Raw genomic sequence first — 21,376 nt, forward strand, 5'->3', positions numbered from 1 at the left:
TGAGCACCATGCTCCAGCTCCTTCTCCTGCTCAGCGGCTTTTCAAAGAATCCAGGGGTCAGTATGCATTATTTGCTCCTGCTTCTAATAAAAACAAATCTGCTTTGCAATCACAGTTGCATTTCAGGTTTTTTTGTGCACAGGCATCCTCCAGAACCAGTAACATTAATGGCGATGAGAATGGAATGTCCAGAGCACAAAAACCTGATGTTAGGACACAAAAACCTGACAGGGCTTGGGCAGTGCAGAGTATGGTTGCACCAAGAGAGTGAAACATGTAACTATACTGAGACATGCTGTTCCGTGTGCATGTGGCATATGGGAGGTCAAAATTTAGTCTGGGTACCCAGTTGTGTGCAGGAACTTAGTAATGTTTTTCTGTGTCCGAAGTGTAGTCAGTGTCATACACTTGTTGTTGTGCAGTGTGGATATTGTGAACGTAGCTCAAGTACATTTCAGATTCTGTTAGGAAGAACTCCTAGTCCTTTGTGTTTGTGGTGTTGCTGGATGATACTACTAGAACAGTTATCACCCTTGCTACTTTTGTTGTCGTTACCACATCCTTATGCAAGTGCATTGGTAAAGATGTTTCATAAAAAGGAGCCTTGGGCCATGGCTCCGCCAGTGGAGCAACCAGGGTAGACATAGGAACCATGGAGCACATTGTGGGACAAGCTAGAAACCTGTACAAGTATTGGGCCCGAACCATGGGAGGTTAAAGATCCCATGGGAATGTTGAAATATTGGGGAGAGTTTGTGCAAACTCCTCAAAAACACTCTAAAGAGTGGCTTATTCATGCTGGAAGCATGGCTGAACGTCTGTTATTTGCATACAAAGTTGCAGTTGAAAAGAATACAGAGCTGAAAACAATCAAGACTAGGACATAGAACAGCTGAGTGCTAATATAATGTTGCAAAGGCAAGCGTTTGTAGCTGCTGCTGCCACAATGCAATCTGAGATCTCAGTTAGGTGTGTAAGTAAAGTTGTAAATTATAAGTTAGGTTAAATGCTGTTAAGTGTTATTCCTCTGTTAAATGGTTACAGTTAAGATATAATTTAAGCTTAAATTGTAAGTTAAGTTAGGTATAATTTGTGTTGTTCCTTTGTTAAATTTTTAAGTATACGTTGAAGTACTGTTGAATGCTGTTAAGCTTTTAAGCTATATTCCTTTTTATCCTTGCCTCACTGTTCTTTTGTCACACAGACACAGAGATCCTGGTTCATTTCTGTTTTGATTGCCTGGATTTTATTTGGTTTTGTTGTTGCTTGTTTTTCCTTGGTGTGCCTCAACTGTTCTGTAAGTAGTAGAGTGAATCTTGTCAACAAACTTTGTTGTGCTGTCACTTAATATCAAATCTAGTTTTTGCTGATACCCTTGCTGAGGATTTTTTAAGCAATCTCAAACTCTCGTTTGTAACCTTGGGTGCAAGAGATTCAAAGAAATTCTTGGTGCTAAGCCCAAATTCTTTTATGGAGAATGCATTTAAAACTAATGCACAGGACACTAATTTGTTAGCCATGGCTACTCAGGGATGTAGTATTAAATACCCCACAGAAAATACTTAGCCAGGGTCTGAGCATCCATTGTATACCTTGTGAGACTGTATACAGTGAATGAAGGAGGAAGGGATGAAAGCAGCAATTTTTACTGGGGATGCTGCCACTCTGATGCAAAATCCCCGTTTGTTACCCTGAGAAATAGATGGATTAAGACTACTCCCCCTGCATATAAAAATGTGATAATGACCCTTTTGATTAACGAAACAGGAAATCCTCTGGATGAGATAATTGAAAAAATACAGCGGCTCGGTAACCTTGGGGAGTGGAACCCCGGGGAAGTGCTGGTAATCGAAAAAATCAACCTATTGGGCTTTTGACACCACACAGTGGCTACATGCCAGAATTAAGATTCTAGGAAGAGATGCAGAAATCCAAGCAACTATTAATGATTTGTTACAAACGTTTTTTATGTTTTGCTTTCATCCCTGCATTAGTAGCAAGTGGATTTGTAGTGTTAAATTCTGTATAAACACAGCACAAGAGCGGCCTTACACATTGCTATTTTTCATGTGTTTTTCCAATCAAAATGTAGCATGTAACTTGTGTTTCAGTCTTCTGGAGTGAAGATTTCATTATATAAATCTTAAATTATGTTCTGCAAGTTCTGAAGTAGGACAGAAAAGAATGTAAGTTTATTTGCAATGGTGTTGGGGAATTATGCTAAGCAGAACCTACAGAGTGCAGGCTGGTCCGTGCTATCTTTTGGGAAGAGTTGTTAGAGAGCTATCCACAGAGCTGCCCTCGTGCTTTGATGTGAACAGAGCAATTTCCTTCAAAGGAAAACTGGAGAGCAAGGTAGCCAGGTGACCTCTACCTGGGACATTGTCAAGGAGCTAAGCACAAAGTGAACCTGTCCACTGAGGTCCTGGTGTGAGGTAGTTCATCTGCTGAAAGATATGATGTCATACTGAGTATTATGGGATACAGAGCAGAATACCCTGCTCCTACAGCAGTTTCCTGGAGTTGTTAGTGCTTCTAATGTAGATCACCAAGTTTCATCAGGTCTGAAAATTATGATCTTTTCTGTTTTCATAGCCTTGATTATAAGCCTATCCACAAGGAAAAGGAGGCTCAGAGCAGCACAAGAAACTTAAAAAACATTTTCCATAGCTTGAGCTAACATTTTAATAATATTACTTATAATCATCACTTTTAAGTAATTTTTTGCGCGTCTTCTATTTTTGTGATTTGTAATATTATACTGAACTGCCTTCACTATTGATTTAAAACAAAACTCAGTTCACATTTCTCACCATTGTTGAATAAAACTATTGTTATGGAATTTATCTTTCCTTTCCTTCACAGTGTATGCCAATGTTGAAACAACACTCACTATTGTCCCTACTAACTGTACTTTGCTTATCGTTGTGGGATGGTTTTGGGCTGGATGCCTTTGGATAAAACTAAAATCCTCCTAATTAAAAGCCTCTTTGTGTAGAGGAAGGGTGAGAAAAGCAGAGGAGTTTCCAGATGTACATTAGTTTGTTTTTAAAATTGATTTTACCTTTGTTTCAGAGGAGTTCTTCTATAGTTGCACTGTTTTAAACAGTAGGAAAATTAACTCACTTTAGGCATTAGGAACACCACTCCTTCTACTCGTATTCTCCCCAGTGGAACTATTGGGTCAATATTCTTTTGGATTATGCCCTCCCTATCCATTCAAGGTCCTGTGAAGTTTTACTTTTCAGGTGCCAAGGTACAGTTTCAACCCCCCATGGAACCTGGCGCTATGGCCACTGAGGTGAGAGCAGCAGAAACAAAGCAGGTTACTGTCACCATTCCAGGGGAATGGCACTGGTGCAGAGTACCTGCTAAACACTTGCATAGGTGGGAGTGGCAGGCGGGAGTGGGAGAAGCAGAGGGGAGGTAACTCTTCTTCTGTTTGTTTTGACAGGGTACCTCAGACTCATATCCCTGGAACAAAACATCTGGGTGACCCTGGCTAAGGTGACCAGACCTTATGATGCCTTAGCACTGCTGTGCCCCAGAACCCATTCACGCCATGTCTGATCAGCATCCCTCTCACTGCCCGTGAGCTGCAACAGCTATGTAACAGCACCTGGGCATCTGTGGCCTGTCTGGCTGCCAGAGTATGGCAACAACTGTCTCACCTTGGGAAATCCCCTGCTTTACCCCCACAGGAGTTGCAGATTTTATGCACCTTGAATGCAGATAGTTGTACCACCTTTAAACTTATTAGCACAAGAAATAGCCCTAGAACTTGGTGGGTCAATGTCACAATACCATGGTATTAAAATACTTCACACTGGTATAATTCAACCACAGTACAGCTAACCCTGAGTTTTAGTACACATATGCAACTCCCACAGGGTATCTTCTTAATCTGCAGGGACCAAGCCTTGGCCAGAGTGCCAATGGCAATTAAAGGTAGTCCATGCTCCTTAAGAAAACTAACCCTCTTATCTCCAAATATAACTAATTCAGTATGGATCCAACAAAACTGAACTCACCACTGTCATACTCAGAGCATACATGCTTTTATTCCTGACTACAGAGATATAGCTAAATTCTAGAACACTGCCAAGACAATCACTGCCTCTTCGTGGTTCCTGAGGTTCCAAGTGCACAAGCCCTCATGAGCCTGAATAGACTTAGTTGTTGGTTAGCAAAGTTTAGCAATCCTACCAACACAGCTATATCTGATTTGTTAATTGATGTAGACAGCATTAAACATACTACGATAAAGAATTGAGCAGCAATTGATTTTTTGCTTTTAACGTATGAGCAGGAGTGTGAAGATTTTGATAAATTATGTTGTATAAACTTAAGTGACCATTCTAAATCTGTCCATGCACAGCTAGAGAAATTATGGGCACTTAACACCTTGTAGAAGACACCAATTGGAATCCATTTGCTGGATGAACATGGAGTTGGAATTGGTTAAAACAGGGATTTACTTATTGGGTTTCTATGTATTCTTTGTTGTATTCCTTGTCCTTATTTAGTACTGTTGATCTAGTCTTTAATAGACAGCATGTTGCAGCGTACTGTTGTTCGTATGGTGGAATATCGATGTGTTCCAACCGCGGAGCACACGGTGGCACACGTCAAGGACCGAAGTTGTGTCAAAGGCCCTGCCATATCTGATCCACTGTTGTGCACATCAACAAGATAATGAAGAAAAGACAATGAAGAAAACATTATTGTTTAACTGGTGGGAACTTGACCCTTAAGAGAAACAACATATTGGGAACTTAACCTGTGAAAGAAGAACAATATACAATGGAGCTGTTGTTAGCATGGAGGTGGTATCATGAGCCATTATGGCCTCATCTCACACTCTGGCCAAGTGTGAGATGATGTTGTAACTGGAAAAATTCCACTGCAAGAGGAGGAGATATGAGGTGTGGTTCTGGGGTGGAGGGGCTGAAAAGGACCAGATGCACCCCATTTCAATCCAGGGGATGCCCTGAAGGTGCAGTGCCTGCTGCCCCTCCCGCCTGAGCACCATGCTCCAGCTCCTTCTCCTGCTCAGTGGCTTTTCAAAGAATCCAGGGGTCAGTATGTATTATTTGCTCCTGCTTCTAATAAAAACAAATCTGCTTTGCAATCACAGTTGCATTTCAGGTTTTCTTGTGCACGGGCATCCTCCAGAACCAGTAACAATAATCTCCCAGCAGCTGGAGATGACAGCATACAGAATTCAAGGGCTTCTGAACTTGTAGAAGAGATCTTGACAAAAGAGCTTTTTGACCTGCTGAACACCACTGATTTGAACACAGTTGACACCATCAACATTGGTGAGTAGGGGATTATAATATTTAGTTGCTTTCATAGCAATAGACCCTAGCATTATAAGAACAATAACATCTACAACTGCTACTTCTCAACGCATCAGGAATGAAACATGTATGGATCTAAGCAGCTATTAATGGCTTAGGTGTTCTCATTACTTAGGATCTTTCTTTCTTACCAGCTCTGATACTTAAAATAGAATGCAACATGTTATTAATTTTGATATAATAATTTGTGAGTCTGAATTTACAGTACAAAATCTAAATGCCATTCTTAATTTTTGTATTGGTCTATACAAGTAGTTGGTGTGGGAAAGTAAAAGGTTACTAAAGCCTGACCATACAATTATCACAGGTACCTGCAGTTTAAGCATAAGAAGGAGCTGTGGCAATTCAGCACTCACTGGCAGCTAGGAAGTAGAAGAGATGGTTGAAGTTGAAAGAAATACCCAAGAGTCACAGACACTCGTGATAGTACAACAGTACAGATATTTAAAAAATTAGTTTGTATGGAAACTTTAAGTAATCCAGAAGGATGCCATTATTTAAGCTAGTAATAAATGCAGTGTCTCACATATATCAACAATAGAAATAGCTCTGCATTCTCCAAAAGCAGGATAATGTACACACATTTGTCATTTTCACTTTCTGTCAAAAAATGCAAAATTATTAATATATTAATGTCTTGCCAAGAGTCTTGCTAGTTTTCTGTTGTTGAAAAGGTTTTGGTGCCAGCTTTATTCTCTGAATCACAAAATGATTGAGGTGGGAGGGCACCTCTGGCGATCTCCTAGTTCAATTTCCCTGCAGTCGTGCTGCAGGGTTACCTGCAGCTGGTCACTCAGATCTGTGTCTGGTTGTGTTCTGATTGTCATCAAGGAGAGAGACTCCACAACTTCTCTGGGCAACTTGTTCCAGTGCCTAAAAACACTTAAAATGAAAAAAAAAATTTCTTAAATTTAGATGGAATTTCCTATGTTTCAGTGTGTCTATTTCCCCTGTATTTCCTTTTTCTCATTTCCATTTCATCCTGTATTTCAATTCCTCTCCAATGCTTTTTCTCACAGCAGTTCTTAAAAATAGTTAAAGTATTTCTGTTAGTTATTGTAATACAGTAATGATGGACTTACTTGACAATGATGTGCTTACTTGACAAGAAAAAAGTAGGTAAGGTAGGTGAGTCAATCGTTGTTGAGAGGACAAAGGTTTTGATTTATGATATTTACTGTCTTAAATACCAAGTTGGTGTAAAATTCTGTCCATACAACTGCTGACTGGAGAACAACATGGGCTTGTTTTCTGTGCCTGGGCTTCTAATTTGTCTTCTTCTTCAGGTGGTCTGGAGTCTGGTAAGAAAACAAAGAATATCTATTCTTTATATGACTGAGTAAGTAGTGCAGCTTAAGATGAGCTTGAGAGGAAAACATTTAATTCTTGTTTTGCAGAATCAATATAATTCTTTTGTTGTCTGCATGGGAGAGAGAAATGATTTCTGTTTCCTTGGGATCTTAGTGTTGCTATTTTTCATAAGCCTGGCTATACATGGAAAGAGATTATCTTGTGTTCCCCATCTAAGCAAAATATCCACAAGTATTTAAAGTTGCCAGAACAGCAAGTCTGGGGTTCGAACCAAAAACTGATATTTATTTCAATTGTCCATATCTGAATGGATTTTTTTTTTTTTTGCTATAATACAATATAATTGATATTGAAATTTATGCCTTTTTAGCCAGTGGATGTACTTGGAAATGACTGCTCCCTGTTCCTCCAACCCAGCTGAAATATTTCAAGTCAAAAAGTAACAGTTGAGATTTTGATATTACCTGTCTTTTGTAGTGAAATGTAGCATTTTGCTTATGTTGGGAGGCTTTGTTGTAGAGGTCAGGAACTTCTGGTGATGCACAATATAATTAGTTCAGAGACCAAAGCCAAAAGGTTCTCGAAAGTTTGTTTCAGCTGTTCATATCTTCAGGGCAACCTACAGAGTAAGGTATTACTTTTTATGGCACTATCTGAGTGCAATAACCTTATCAAAGTTATACAACTTTACTATCTGTGGCAGCCTATCTTCTTCTCCACTAACACATGCTCATACACCTCCCTAAGTTAAGTGTTCAGCCTCACATTCCTAACTTTCCCACAGTCCTCCTGTATCCCCCACCACCCCAATCCCATCCTTCCCTACTATTTCCACTACCTGTGCCTCTGCCCCAACCTTTTGGAAACCCAAATCTCAGCCTTGTGTAGATTCCACTGCAGGCTTCGTTAAAGCCTATAGTAGGTGATGCAGGGTGCTACTAACATCCAGAAGTTATCTCACTTCAAACTGATCCCTAATAACCAGGTCTTGTGTGAGAGAGGGGCTTCTGACCTCCAGGGCTAATTATTTCATTTCCATGTGTTCTGTGGCCAGGAAGAGCTAATTTCAAATTTCTGGATGCCAATGCTAAAATAATATAGTCTGGAGAAAACACTGGTAAGTTAGGGTGTCTCATCCAAACTAGATGAGTATATTCCATCTGAATACATGTCCAAGCTAGGTGAGGTGGATCATCTTCTGGAGATTCCAGGGCCTCATGGTGGTGCCATAGATTTTCTAGATACATAAGAATTATCCATTTGTTTCTTCACTGATTACTGAGTGAATCCCTTTTCCTAATTTTTACATGATTACAATAGAAGAGATGTCTCCCACCTCTCCAAGATGCACTTGAATTATTTATATGTTAAATGTGCTCACAAGCCATGGTTTAACCAACCGTTACAATGTCTTAATTCACATGTTGTCCATGTCCAAAATTAGGCACTGATATTAGAAATGATCAGAAATTTGTGTGTGTGTAGATTTAAAAACAGCATTGGTTAGACTAAATTAGATTTCTCTTTGGAACACCTCAGATAACACAACTTTCCTCCGCATGAGACTATGAACTGTGAATTTGTTGTGTATTTACAATACTTTCACATACTAGAAATGCATCATGTAGTTTGTCAGGCTGGTATTGAGACCAGTCACTGTTTTATTATGTCTAACCAGCATGACAGAACAACAGCTAACAGGCCACGAGAAACTTCAGTTACACACTAGGCAGTACAGGATTTGAAAAATATAAAAGTTAAAACCTGAGGTATCAAGTGAATGAGTAATACTTGCATGCAGAGATGCTCCTTTTGAAACAGAGTATTTTGCTGTTGACATTCACAGGACTAAAGACCTAGTTTTGTTTGGAACACAGTGGAAAGAAGTGATGGAAGGCATTCCTTCAGTATAAAACATTCAGCAGCAGTTTTCAGACACTGAGGACCAGCCTGGATGTCCCTGAGTTGCCGAACTTGGTGTTGTTCAGTCATGGACTCATGTTTTGATCTGTGCACCAAAAGTACCACTGTACTTAGCTACTGATTTCAGTTTGTGAGCTTTTTCTGCTGCTAAAGGAATTTTTCCAGGAGTCAGCCAGTTTGTACCGTTAGCACAGTTCTACTTTCTAATTAGTAGGTATGAGTACATTGTAGTTTATAGTTACTGGAACTGCAGAAACCTTTTACCCACCATTAATGATTATAAGGGCATTCAGTATATATGGATGTGATTCTTCTCCGCCATCAATAATCTTTAACATAAAATGCAATAATGTGATTTTAAATTTTTAATATTTCAAGCTTTACTTGTAATTTTTTTTCACAGAAATCTGTGTGAGTGGGAGTTTAAAAGCAAATGAAGTCTTCAAAATGTGTGTTGCACACTTTGCCCATGTACTTGCAGCTTCTTTTACAAGCTGCACTTTCATTTCAAAACTTGAGTATGTAGATACTGTTTTATGCACAGTGATAATGAATTGTCTTATGCAGTGATAACAAAGTGTAATGGTACAATATATGTGCAATAAAACTTCAACATGTAGGAGGAGTCTATTGACATTTCAAATGTATGGATGATCTGTCTGAACAAGATATCTGCAGTTATTAAACTGCATGTGTATATGGTTGTGGGGTTTTTTCCTAAAGTCCCCATCCTTATTTCTCAATGTAAACCTGAATGATAGCAGTTAATTTTGAAATGTGAGATCAAAATCAATCCTTCAGCATTTGCATCTGCCAAACTCTGGAACCAGTTTTTCAATGGAGTCGGTCACTTTCCCACAATGATACTGGGTTTTTAAGAGTCACCCATCTTAAAATCTGACAAATTTTGAAAACATCCAAAAATGCAGAGTGTTGAAACACTTTGTTTCAGAAGAAATTCGGTCAGGAAACAGATTCTACTCAGTGTTTTCTGTAATCGACCCTTCAAGGTCAAAATCCTGCCTTTAGACTGGGCAAGGACATATGTGGGTGGTAGTTTTCATTAAAAAAAAAAAAAAAAAAGAAGCAGAAGAAGTTGATTAAAAACTTTGCCTTCTTAGATAAGAGTTAGATATTAAGCGTTTGCCTGTGCCAGCTGATACCAATTAGGAATTCTCTCTCTTGTAGCCTTCACTTGGTTTGGCAAAAATTATTTTCCTCTATTAGGCAATCGGATTAAATGATCAAAATCTGACAAAAACTGTGAAGCAACACCTTGAGTTAACTGTAGTTCAGGTGAATCAAAATCATAAGATGAGATTTCTGGCCTTTTTATTTACAGTATTTTTTCTGCCATTTGCTGAGGTTTTTAAAAGACAGTAATTTCAGATTAAAACAATCTCTCATTATGAAGATAAAACAGGTCATTCTGACAATTTCAAAGCTTTTTTTTCCAAACCTCGAAATTTCATGGGAAGTAGGATTTTTTTTTTCTGTGTTTGGTTAAAATTTTTATATGAAGTCAGTTCTAGAGCTCACAGTTGTTTCTCTCAAAATTGTTCCCATCATTATGTGTCGAAACTCAGGTCTAGAAGAACATGTGCATTTGAATCTGTCTTGAATATTCTGACCATACTGCTGTCTTACACATCATACACGTGTTAGAAATTACCACAATTAATATTCCTAGGGACTGCATTGCCTTGATTTTTGCTGTTTGTCAGCATTCTGATCTTGTGTTGTTCATTGCTTCTAGTGGAAGTTGCAGATGTTTATCACACTGGAAAAAGAAGTCCTACATGCAAAGCTGCATGTACAGAAAATAAATTATTTATATGGAGGAAGAAAAAGAGGGGGCAAATTGTAGTAAAAATAAAAGTAAAAATCCCACACTTCTTTTCCAGAATTGCTGTTATATTTTTCCATTTGCTTTATCTGCAACCTATATTAGTGCTTAGAGTATAAAGATGGTTTTTTTCTTCATTTTGTGAACTTCTTTTCAAACATACAAATACAAGACACCCAGGTGTGATTGCTTAGGAGGGCTGTTCATGATTTTGCTCACTGTGTGAGAAACAGTTGCATAGTGTTATGTCAAGTATGTCCAAGCCAGTCCAAAATGAAGTGTCTAGTCAAATAAAAGAATTAAGATTACATTCTCTAGGCATGCTACGGCAAGGAAATTCTTCTATGTGTATCTCATCATATGTCACTATATCTCATTATGGTCTGTGGATTCTCCATGTTGCAAAAGGAGTGTTTGAGTTGTTAGTGCTTAGGTAAATGGGGTCCAGATAGGGCACTGAACTGGGGCTGAGGTGACTTGGGCTCTGTGCCCAGTCCTTCAAAGCCGTGCTGTGTGACACCAGACCACTCATTCTCTCCCCCAGTCGTCCGATTTGCGATGGGAAGTTCAGCATAACTTCCATAGGTTCTGCACAGCTGCTGACTAGCAGCAGTACTTGATTCCATAGAAATAATAGGCTCCTTCTTTTTCCCATTTGTGAAGGACAATTCAGCACTACCTGAGTTGTGAGAGAAAAGCAGTTGTGAAACCTGCACAGAGGCAGTACCGGGCGAATTACTTGTTGGGCAGCCTGAGGTGGGGAGGGCACAAAGCTGCCACATGAGCAAATAAAGATTTCCAGTCAAATGAGGAGGCAGTGGGTGCAGTCAATCCAATACAAAGCCGTGCGCTAAGTGCTGTCAGTTGAGCTTGAATCACATCTCTAATACTGGTGAGAAAGTAACGCGAGCTGCATTTCATTATGTGCCTTTCTAATAATATCTTTTTTTCTTCCCCCTCCCCAGCCTGCTCCAGAGACAACTGGTGAGTTCTGTTTAGAGATCTATTTGTATGCATGGGAGGCAGTCAACAAAACCAGCTGCTCATAAACATCGCTAGGACAGACACAGATTTATAATTACTGTTATTGTTATTGCATTAATTTTCACACTTCATAAAGATAACAGCAAGGGCTAATGTCCTACCTCACTTGTCCTTTCATTTTTCAGAAATAGACATAGATGGAGGAATTGATCAGGACATCTTCGACATCAACAAAGGTTTTTCAAAATTCATTCTCTTTTTATTTTTCTTGGTAATTTTCATTAGAGTAGTCACAGATCAATACAATAAGCAAATGTTAATCTCCTTTTCCCTTTAGCTTTAGGACTGGACCTTTTTGAGGGAGACATCAAACTTCATGGGGTGAGTTCAAATATGAAATACAAAGCAAAATGTGTCATTGATTTAAATGTAAAGTATCACTGACATGGAAATAATAGATGCATCCTGCTCCTGCAGACAATAAATGCTGTTTATGTGACAATAAACTGAAGATGATTGGGGATGGAATTCTACAAAATGTTATCGACAATGAAGGGGTCAGCAGCATTTGCAGAAACATTATCCAGCATGAGATCTCTTCAGTGATTAGATCAATATTATTAGCTTCTTGTTTCCTTTTTTACATTTGCACTTTTAAGAGATTAGGCAGCACTGATAATCATCCAGGCAAGTTTGTATAAAATAATTTCTTAATTTATCTGTACAATATTTATTCTGAGCAAATTAAATTTACTGAGCAGCACTGCAAAACCTTCATCCTATAAATAGATTGACTAAAACCAATGAAAAATTCCAATCTGTAATACCACATTTTAAGGCATCTGGCCTTATCTGATCCACTAAAAAATTTACATTTATATCTCAAAAATATCTAGTAAGAAACCCCCAATGTGTCTTGAACTCTGAAAGTACTCTGAAAATAGTATTTTACTCTCCCTTTTGGGAGATATGCCGAATATGTCACTAGAAGCAAGGACAGCACTTGCTAAAGGCACAGAAACAAGCCCTTGCATTATGAAAAATTACAATATGATTAATCTCTGTACAGTTTTCAGGACTTTAGATCTTAAGGCGTCCCATAGGAGCTGAAGCTCCCATGCACATGCACCAAAATCTCAGGTAATTTCTATGGAGAAAATGCTGCAGAAGTTGGAGACACTGGTAGAAGGGAGTGAAGCAATTTCAAACCCAAACCTCAGACCTCTGAGTAATCTTTCGAGGTTTTTGAGCTCGTTTTCTTTTATGTCTTACTTGAAATTGCAGGTTTGCTTTAGCACTATTGTAGTCCCTAATGCTGAATCTCTTTTTACTGAGGACTGCATATTTATTTTCCTTCTTGGATGCAGGAACGAAACGCCATCATTGGTGACAACTATCGGTGGCCCCACGTTATCCCTTACGTCCTCGAGGACAGCCTGGGTACGGTATTTGCCCTCCACAATGTCTGTATGTTGTGTTGATTGCAATGTTAACCCGGGCTGATAAAGCTCCTGTCGCATCCTTTCCCCTTTAGAGTCAGGAGCAGGCCATTTCCCACAGCAGGAATGGGGCTGAGCGTGCACAAACGGGATTTATAATCTTTGCATCAGTGCTGGCTCTCATCTCCTTTCTTGAATTATTATCCTGCTACAGCCCAGCAGATTGTTTTGGTTTTGGAATCCTGTGTCTGAGACATGAAACTCTACAAAGCAGAAGTGAAAAGAGGGCACTGAAGATATTTTTAAGGCCATTTACAGCATCTACACCAGTGAAGGCAAAATGGCATTCTGACAGGCAGTTTGCAATGGCACATTGCCGAGTTCCCTAATGTGTGCCAGGGACACGTCATAGCTTGACTCCATCCTTTAAATCTCTGGGTTGAAACTATGCAAGTTGCTTAGAGGAGATAACATAGATATAATCTGAAAAATTCAAGTCCTGCAGAAATTCACTGAGGGATCTGTAGCCTGCATTCTGCACTGGGTAAAATATGAAGTCTTCATTTCCTATCTATTTAATACTTGTTTACATAAACCTCAAAAAATTAAATGAAAGAATGTACAAAATTAAGACCCCCCACACACTATCCTTTATATGCTCATCATGTCATATTTCATACATTTTATACAAAGAAAAATTACACAGGAGCAAAACAAGAGCAAGATACAGTTCTGCAAGACCCTAATTTATGGGTTTTTTTAGGTTCCTATTTGGGTCTTAATCCAACAAAAAGCCTGTTTATTTTTGATCAAAGATTGCTGGAGCAAGACCCACCCTTGGGACTTGCTCCATACGGATAATAGTAGAAATCTGTTGGTTCAGTATTGACAAGAACACTGTTTGCTTTGCAGAAATGAATGCTAAGGGACTCATCCTCAAGGCATTTGAACAGTATCGACTGAAAACTTGTATTGACTTCAAACCTTGGGAAGGGGAGAAGAATTACATATCTGTGTTCAAAGGAAGTGGGTAAGAGAAGCAATTCAAAATAGCTTTCATTCTGTTTGCTTTTGGGCTATTTTCATGGCCAGTATTCACTCTAAAACTCATATTTCTGATTATTATGTTACATTTTTGTTGTCTCCATTTCCCCAGTCCTTTTTAAGCCATCATAGTTTCCAAAAGAGGTATTACCTTAGTAGTAATGAACAATTTCTACTGATATTATTCTTAAATATAAGAAGAAATCAAGTCCTTTAAGAGGTAATTTACTGGACATGGTAAAAAGTGTCAGAAACAAAGCATTATGTTCTTGACTGATCTTTGGATATATGGAGTATCACTTTCGGATGGTCATTCTTAATATACCTTGGCTTTTAGGGGAAAAGAAAAACCAAGGAGAAATATGATAGCTCTCACTGTGGGGCAATGAATTTATTTGAATGTAACAATGGAAGTGCATTTGAACAATGTCACATGAGCATTCAGATAAAAGAGCAATATTTTTGAATTCTGTACAGCACTGAGCTATTTTACTGATGTTTTACTTTATTTACCTCTTTTGATGAATAGTCGTGCTATTTCATCTTAAATTTTGCAAAATACGACTGCAGTAAAGAAGTCAAAATTGCCCTGACTTCTTCCCTTCTAAGACATTCTCTGTCAAAACAGTGCAACAAGAACAGATATATTCTTCACTCTATGCTGAACCATTTCTCTTTTAGAGAAGGAGAACAGGGAGATCTTGATAGCCTGGTGAGGAAATTTGCTTTCAGAAAATCATTTCCTGATATGAGAATGCATTCATAAATGGGAAAAGATTTTCTGATAATAAAAATGTTTCTCTTTCCCTTTGGCTTGTTCTGAGATATTTGTAGCAGATAATTGTTTCAAAATTTCTTTGGTGTCTGGCTCTTTGTATTTTCTGCTGTTCATTCTGTACACATGACACTGAAACTCAGCTCTAAAAGATGTGTAATTGGAGACTCAGGGAGCAATGCCTTTTCCTGTGCTAATAACTCCAGCTTTTTGAGCTAAATGGGAAACTCGTGTAGCTGAACTTTGTAATCCTTCATCCCCTAAAGTATGCATTGAATTTGCTAATAATTGTACCTGAAAAAGAACCACAGTATTTAGCCTATGGCAAGTAGAAGCTCTCTGGGCAATGTTTCATTTATATGTCTATTAAAAATAGATGAGTCATGGTGATGAAGATGAATCCTTCTAGTTGGATAACATATCTTGCCCTCACTGCCTGGAGTGTGGCTTGCCCTGAAGTGTTTCCATCACCTTAGCTGACATATCCACAGCAGAACTTTTGAAAAGGTTGGAGCTAAATGGCGCAGTCTCCTGAAAATGTCCATCCAGTTTCAGTGAGTCATCTTGGGCTGTACAAAGAAATCAGGACTGACCCTGAATGAACTGCCTTCATTTCATGCCATTCCTCACTTCTGGTGCAATGGAACAAGGTGTAAGCTGGGTAAACCAACCCATTTTCGCTCTGTTGTTCCCACTGTTTCGGAGTTTTTTTAATCAGTTAGGACTCTTCTATCTGCTGACTGAAGACCTCAGTCCAGAGGGTACCATGCAGACAGGCACACAAAGTTCCTGGCAACATAAAATTTTACCACACCAAGTAAAGGTTGATAAATCATCTTTGCCTTTCTGGTCTTGGCTTGCATCTATAAAACAGAGGAATGTGGGGGAACTTCTGTGTCAGAAGGATTTGTAGTAGGCCATAAAGTCCTAATCTGGATTACCCTTTTGTATTCAAATGAAGTCAGCCACAAAAGAAGCCAGCTGTTTTTTGTTGTGTTGACCACCCTGTGTAAAAATGCATTTGTAGTCTCTGGTGTATGTACAGAGTCTATCAAGACCCTGTACAAAGAGCCCCTCCCTGTACACATTTTGCATCCATCATTCGCCTTGGCTACTACCAGTATTATGTTAACTCCAGCCTGTGTGCTGAGCAAAATACATGAGGGATGTAATTATGAATTACAGAAATGTAGGATAATCGGATGTGGTAAGATGTGCCTGGAAAGTTCATAGAAGAGTCTGGAAACCTGCAATGGATGTGCAATTTCACCTTGCTGTTCCCATGAAGAGCAGGGTTTATTCAGCAGGAAAACTAGCATGGTGTGGTAGAATTAAATGATTAGCAGACCAGGGAGGATCAACATCATCTCTAGTACTTCCACATGGAAAATCAGGATTTCATGGAGACCTTCTGGGAGGTCTTCACTTCAGCTCTTTGCCACTGTTGCACACAACAAAGGGAATCCATGCAGAAATGGATTGACAGAGATCCCTGGCTAGCCAGCTTGGTGCTGGTAAGTCAAAGTGTCTGTGAGCTGATACTGATGATCTGTGACACTATGGAAAGAAAATCAGCAGCAGAACATTAGTATGAAAATGTGCCTGAAATGAGTGGCATTGTTGCTACTGATGGTGTGTGTCTATTTACAGCCCAAAAAGAGGGATGGTGGGATTAATCAGAGCAGGTACTTCCCTGTGCCTCCAGCCTCTGATAGCAATGCAGGAAGCATTGAGTCACAGGCAATACAGCTCTCACACACCTGGGGAAAGCTGGGACTTTCTCCACTTTCTCCCCCTCAAAGATACTGCTGACACAGGCTTCCAGGTGCCCATTGCTCTGGAATGCCACGTCCCACTCACCTAAGCTTTATTCTCAGTGCAGGGTGACACAGGCCATGTATTTACTCCCTCTGTGGCTGTAGAATGACAGTGTTGTAGGCATTTGGCAGACCAAAGGCAAGGGGCAGCTGCATCCATAATGTTTGTATGTTACTTTTGCCAAGTGTCCTGGATGTGCCTGTGGCCTGCTGTGCACTGTGCAGCAGCTGTGAAGCCAGAGGTGGCTTTGGTACGAGGTGGACCCAGGCCTGTGATGGACTTCTTCTGCACAACACAAGAATCAATATGAGGCTTTGTATAAGGAAAGATCTTGAAATTACGGATACTACATGTGCTCCTTACCAGGTCTCATGTTGTGATTATAATGAGTAATCAATAGGCAAGGCCTGTGTTGCTCTGTGGAAAATGAAATATTGGGGAATATGTTGCACTGATAAGTTACAAAGTTTGAAAGCACATGGTGTGCTTGTGTTTTTAAATTTCTGGGGTGGTAGGACTGCAAATCCTATGGCATATTTTGTGCCCGATTAATTTTATGTACTTCATTGGGTAAGTATTGATTTATTTGCTGCATAAAATATCAATTTAAATGTAGCTCTCTGTGCCTGCTATTTTGTGGACACGGGGTGCCATTTTATTGGCCTATGCAGATAACTCACCAAATTCTTTCATCCTTTAAGAAAAACTTCCAGCACAGCTGCAGTTTTGCTCTTACTTGGGAGCGTGTGAGAACAGCGAGTGCTCTAGCGCAGCAGCTCACAGAGAGCCAGAAAGAAAAGAGCCTATGAAAAGCACTGTCAAATCCACCAACCTGTCAGATGGTAAAGACACCATGCAGAAGCACACCTTGCCTGGCAGCCAAAGCCCCATGCAAAGTAAAAGGCCAAAACACTACAGAGAAAAGCAGGCCGAGAATGTTCATTAACCCACTTCTTCTTATGATAGGGACAGGCTCAAGGTGTGCTCACAGCTACATACTGTGGTCTAGCTGAAAATTGTTAATTTTCAGTAACTGAATTGCTCTAAATTATGTGCCCATGGCCTTTGATGTCCCAGAGTACAAAGTGATGCCTGAGATGGCCACCTAAAAACAGAGACTGGACAAGAATAAGAGAATTAAAGAAGGTATTTATTTGAAGGGCCTTCAAAGTTACACCCTGGGCAGTCAAAAGGCTCCACCCAAGATGGACCCCAGGTCATGGGTTCTTCACACTTCTGTGAGTTTGGTTCATTTGCATATCAGGGTTAATTCTCCAATTATAACTTCAATTAATGATGTAATTACCCCAAGTTTGCCCCCCTCTTCAGAAGCTTTTAGTTTACACATTTTGGGGCCTGGTGTCCTTGAAGAGCAAACCTAGAGAGGGTTTGTTATGTCTAACCAGCATGAGAGACCAGCAGCTAATAGGCCACATGAAACTTCAGAGTTACACACCAGGCAGTGCAGGATTTGAAAAATATAAAAGCTAAAACCTAAGGCATCAAAAGAAATCCTCATCAGTTTTCTTTTGTCACAAATAGCTCAACATTTTTCTTCTAGCAGAGCCAGAGATGAGGATCTTCTTGTTCATCAAAACAGAGCTAAGTGTGAGAGGAAGGGACATGATAAGGAACAGATCAATGGAGAAGTGCTCTCTGTAACAAAATGTGACCTCAATGCTCAGGTTAAAAATCTACCCATTGAACAGACTGGTTCTGGGGTTCTCGTGGCATGGGGATGGTGTGTATCTCAAAGAGTCCTCTCTCCTTTAATGTCAATGCCAGCTGCTGGTCCTCAGTGGGAAACATGCAAATGGGCTTGCAGCAGCTCTCCATCGGTGCCAACTGTGACAGGATCGGGACAATCCAGCATGAATTCCTGCACGCCCTGGGATTCTGGCATGAGCAGTCACGGTCTGACAGGGATGACTACGTGACCATCGTCTGGGACAGGATTCAGTCTGGTCAGTCACTCCTCTGCTTTTCCTTTCAGGCTCTGGTGTTAGTGGTTTAGCTGTGGAACATCCCTTCAAGCCATCCTTTGGTGGTCATGCTATTCTCTCACCTGGACTTACTTTTCAAAGCTAGTATATCAATAAATGAGATATCAAGGAACATCTATTTGAGGCAGAAATTCTCGTTTGTTGTTGCTGTTGTAATTCCTTGTGTCATGACGGTTTCCAAGGCCCTAATTAGAGATTTGAATCCTGTTATGCTACATGTTGTACCACAGAGGAGCAGAAGAGGATAATTTAATTTTTTTAAATGAATACTCTAAAAGCACACTTACTCTAGAAGCCCTTAACGAAATAAAAATAACTAAAAACCCTCCCCAGTCTGAAAAACCCGGTGTGACCAAAGCCAGTAGAAAATCTCCAGTGAAAACACTGTTCCTTCTCCTTCTGCCTGTCTGCTACACCTGGTGCAAGCAGCAGAGCTGAGAGAAAAGAGTGTGCAGAGGGTGGGTAGGCAGGAGAGACCTTTTAGGGTCTGTGTCACACCAGCAGTTACTTTAGCAGTGCAGCCTGTGAACTGTAATTGTTGATATATTTGGCACAAGCCTGAGAGCTGGCACAGAATTCCTCAGGACTTTGCTCTGTCTCTGCCTCTTTAGCCTGTTGTCATCCTCTGTGACTTTCAGGCTGTTCAAAAACAAAGTTATACACACAGACTTGATGCTTTCCTGACATAGGCACGCACAGAAGACTGAGAAAGTAGATAATGATTAAATCTAATGCATTCTTATTTAGTCGTGATCAAGAGTCAGGTGCATATGCAATTATAAATTACAGAAAATTACCTAGACTCTGTTATTTGATTTCCATTATATTTTGCTGACTCTTTAGTGACAAGCTGCACTATTGTTAGACATTTGAAACTGCTGCAACTTTTTTACACTGACCAGAATATAGTTACTGTATTTTGACTGATTTAAATCTTGACTCCCCATTGGGTAGTAAGCCATAGGTTTTTTGCTCATACTCCAGAAAACACCTGTACAGTTAAATTCTGGAAGCTTATCTGATGACAATTCTAACTTGTCTATTGTTACCTAAAATGACTAGCAATTAAACAACAGAGAATACAGATTAGAAACAGTTGCAAATTGCAGTAATTTGAGTACTGAAACACTCTCTAAACTTTTGGGTATCACAAACCCATCAAAGCTTACAAGTAGTTTCACAGGAAAAAATTTTCTGGTAGCAAAAACCTTGCTTCATTCAGCAGAAGTCATCAGTGGCTTAAAGAGGAAAGTAAATAACCCTAGACTGGAAATAAAACTGTTTTACAGAGTAAGTGCAAGTAAGTGACTATAAAAAATACTTTGGGATTTGATGGATTGTCTGTCACTGCGAGTCTTTACATCAAAACTTGATTCTCTTGGGCAACAGACAACCTTTCCTTTTAATTTTGCCATTCAGGTAAAGAACATAATTTCAATAAATATGATGATAAAACATCAGACTTCCTGAATGTTCCTTATGACTACAATTCTGTGATGCACTACAGCAAGACTGCATTCATGAATGGAACTGAGCCCACCATCCTCACCAACATACCAGACTTCATGGATGTCATAGGACAGAGAATGGATTTCAGTGAGTACGACCTCCAGAAACTGAACCGGCTCTACAACTGCAGTAAGTTTCCCCATTTATTTTATATTATATGCTTCTGGCATTTGAAAGAAATGAGGGTGATACATACATGCTGGACCCATCCAGACACAAGTGAAAGAGATGTTAACATATTTGGAGAAGTGAATTGTGTTAAAAACACAATATAATAAATAAAATAATAATATAAAAATAAAAAAATAAACATAAATAAAATAATAAAATAATGCTACAGCTAGAAATAACATCCCTCCTTCAGAAACACTGCTGAGTAGCAGAGGTTTCTGTGCAATTTGATCTGACCTTTAGTTAAAAACCAGCTTTGCTCAGCAGCTGATTTTTGTTCATCCCTTGGGTGGCTGTTTAAAATGTGTGCTTCTGCACAAAGCCTTTTGTTTTTCCCTGTATTATTCCACAGCTGTTGCTCAGGCACTGCACAGAAATGAGTGTGCCGTGTTACCTACTCCTCTTTCATGGAATCTGTGAGACAGAGTGGGTATTCATGCAAATAGGGTACAGATCCTGTTAGGAATAAAATGCAAGCTTTTAAAATTTTCATGTTTAGTTTCAAACCTGGTCTCTTATAAAAGTGGTCAAAAGAGTTATTTTGCTCAGGTGGGGTTTATTTTACAAATGTGAATTAAAGTAAGAGACAGAGAAACCTAGATAGTTCTATCATCAAATTGGAATATAATTCTGTAATTGTTGCTGCATTCAATGTGCTCTGGCACTCAGAAGAAAACTTTTATAATATCCTAAGTAGTGAGTACTGGCTTACAATTATATTTTAAGCCTCATTATGCAGATACCTTAAACAATTATCAAACTGATTTATTAAAATGGTGCAGTTTTTTGAGTGTACAATTCTGATGAAAATATTTCTATCCATGTAGGTCTAAACTGAACACACACTTACCTGCAGCCTTAGCTTCTAGCACTCACTGCAATTAGGTATTATAAATGTGCTTACAGCTAGGGATGTCTTTAACAGGGGATGGGGTCCTTCTTCCTCTCCATTGATCTTATATAGTTTCCATCATTCTCATGCATTACAGAAATACTTCACAACATTTTAAGTTTATTCTTAACCCATAAGCACATTCCCCAAATGAAAAAAACCTCGGTCCAGTTGAAATCCGTGACAAAACTGCCACCTCTTTCAGTGCAATCAGGACCTGCCCTGCTCCCCAGTCCATCTCTTGGCTTCATGTGATGTGTATAATGTGGATGATATTTGCAGAGACATGTATATTGTC

General features: G+C 39.4%; 1 protein-coding gene across 1 annotated transcript in view; it reads left to right on the forward strand.

Annotated features, from left to right (window-relative positions):
* Positions 1-3,289: 3,289 nt before the first annotated feature.
* Positions 3,290-21,376, forward strand: part of MEP1B (meprin A subunit beta) — a 29,506-nt gene continuing 11,419 nt past the window's right edge. Inside the window, exons 1-9 of the mRNA XM_069004988.1 lie at positions 3,290-3,301; positions 5,138-5,321; positions 11,341-11,427; positions 11,613-11,663; positions 11,765-11,808; positions 12,795-12,867; positions 13,779-13,896; positions 18,289-18,467; positions 19,926-20,144. Coding sequence (XP_068861089.1) covers positions 3,290-3,301; positions 5,138-5,321; positions 11,341-11,427; positions 11,613-11,663; positions 11,765-11,808; positions 12,795-12,867; positions 13,779-13,896; positions 18,289-18,467; positions 19,926-20,144 — 967 coding nt within the window. The remainder of the gene's footprint in view (positions 3,302-5,137; positions 5,322-11,340; positions 11,428-11,612; positions 11,664-11,764; positions 11,809-12,794; positions 12,868-13,778; positions 13,897-18,288; positions 18,468-19,925; positions 20,145-21,376) is intronic.

This window comes from Aphelocoma coerulescens, chromosome 2, assembly GCF_041296385.1.
Source record: "Aphelocoma coerulescens isolate FSJ_1873_10779 chromosome 2, UR_Acoe_1.0, whole genome shotgun sequence".
In the NCBI taxonomy this organism is placed as follows: Eukaryota; Metazoa; Chordata; class Aves; order Passeriformes; family Corvidae; genus Aphelocoma; species Aphelocoma coerulescens.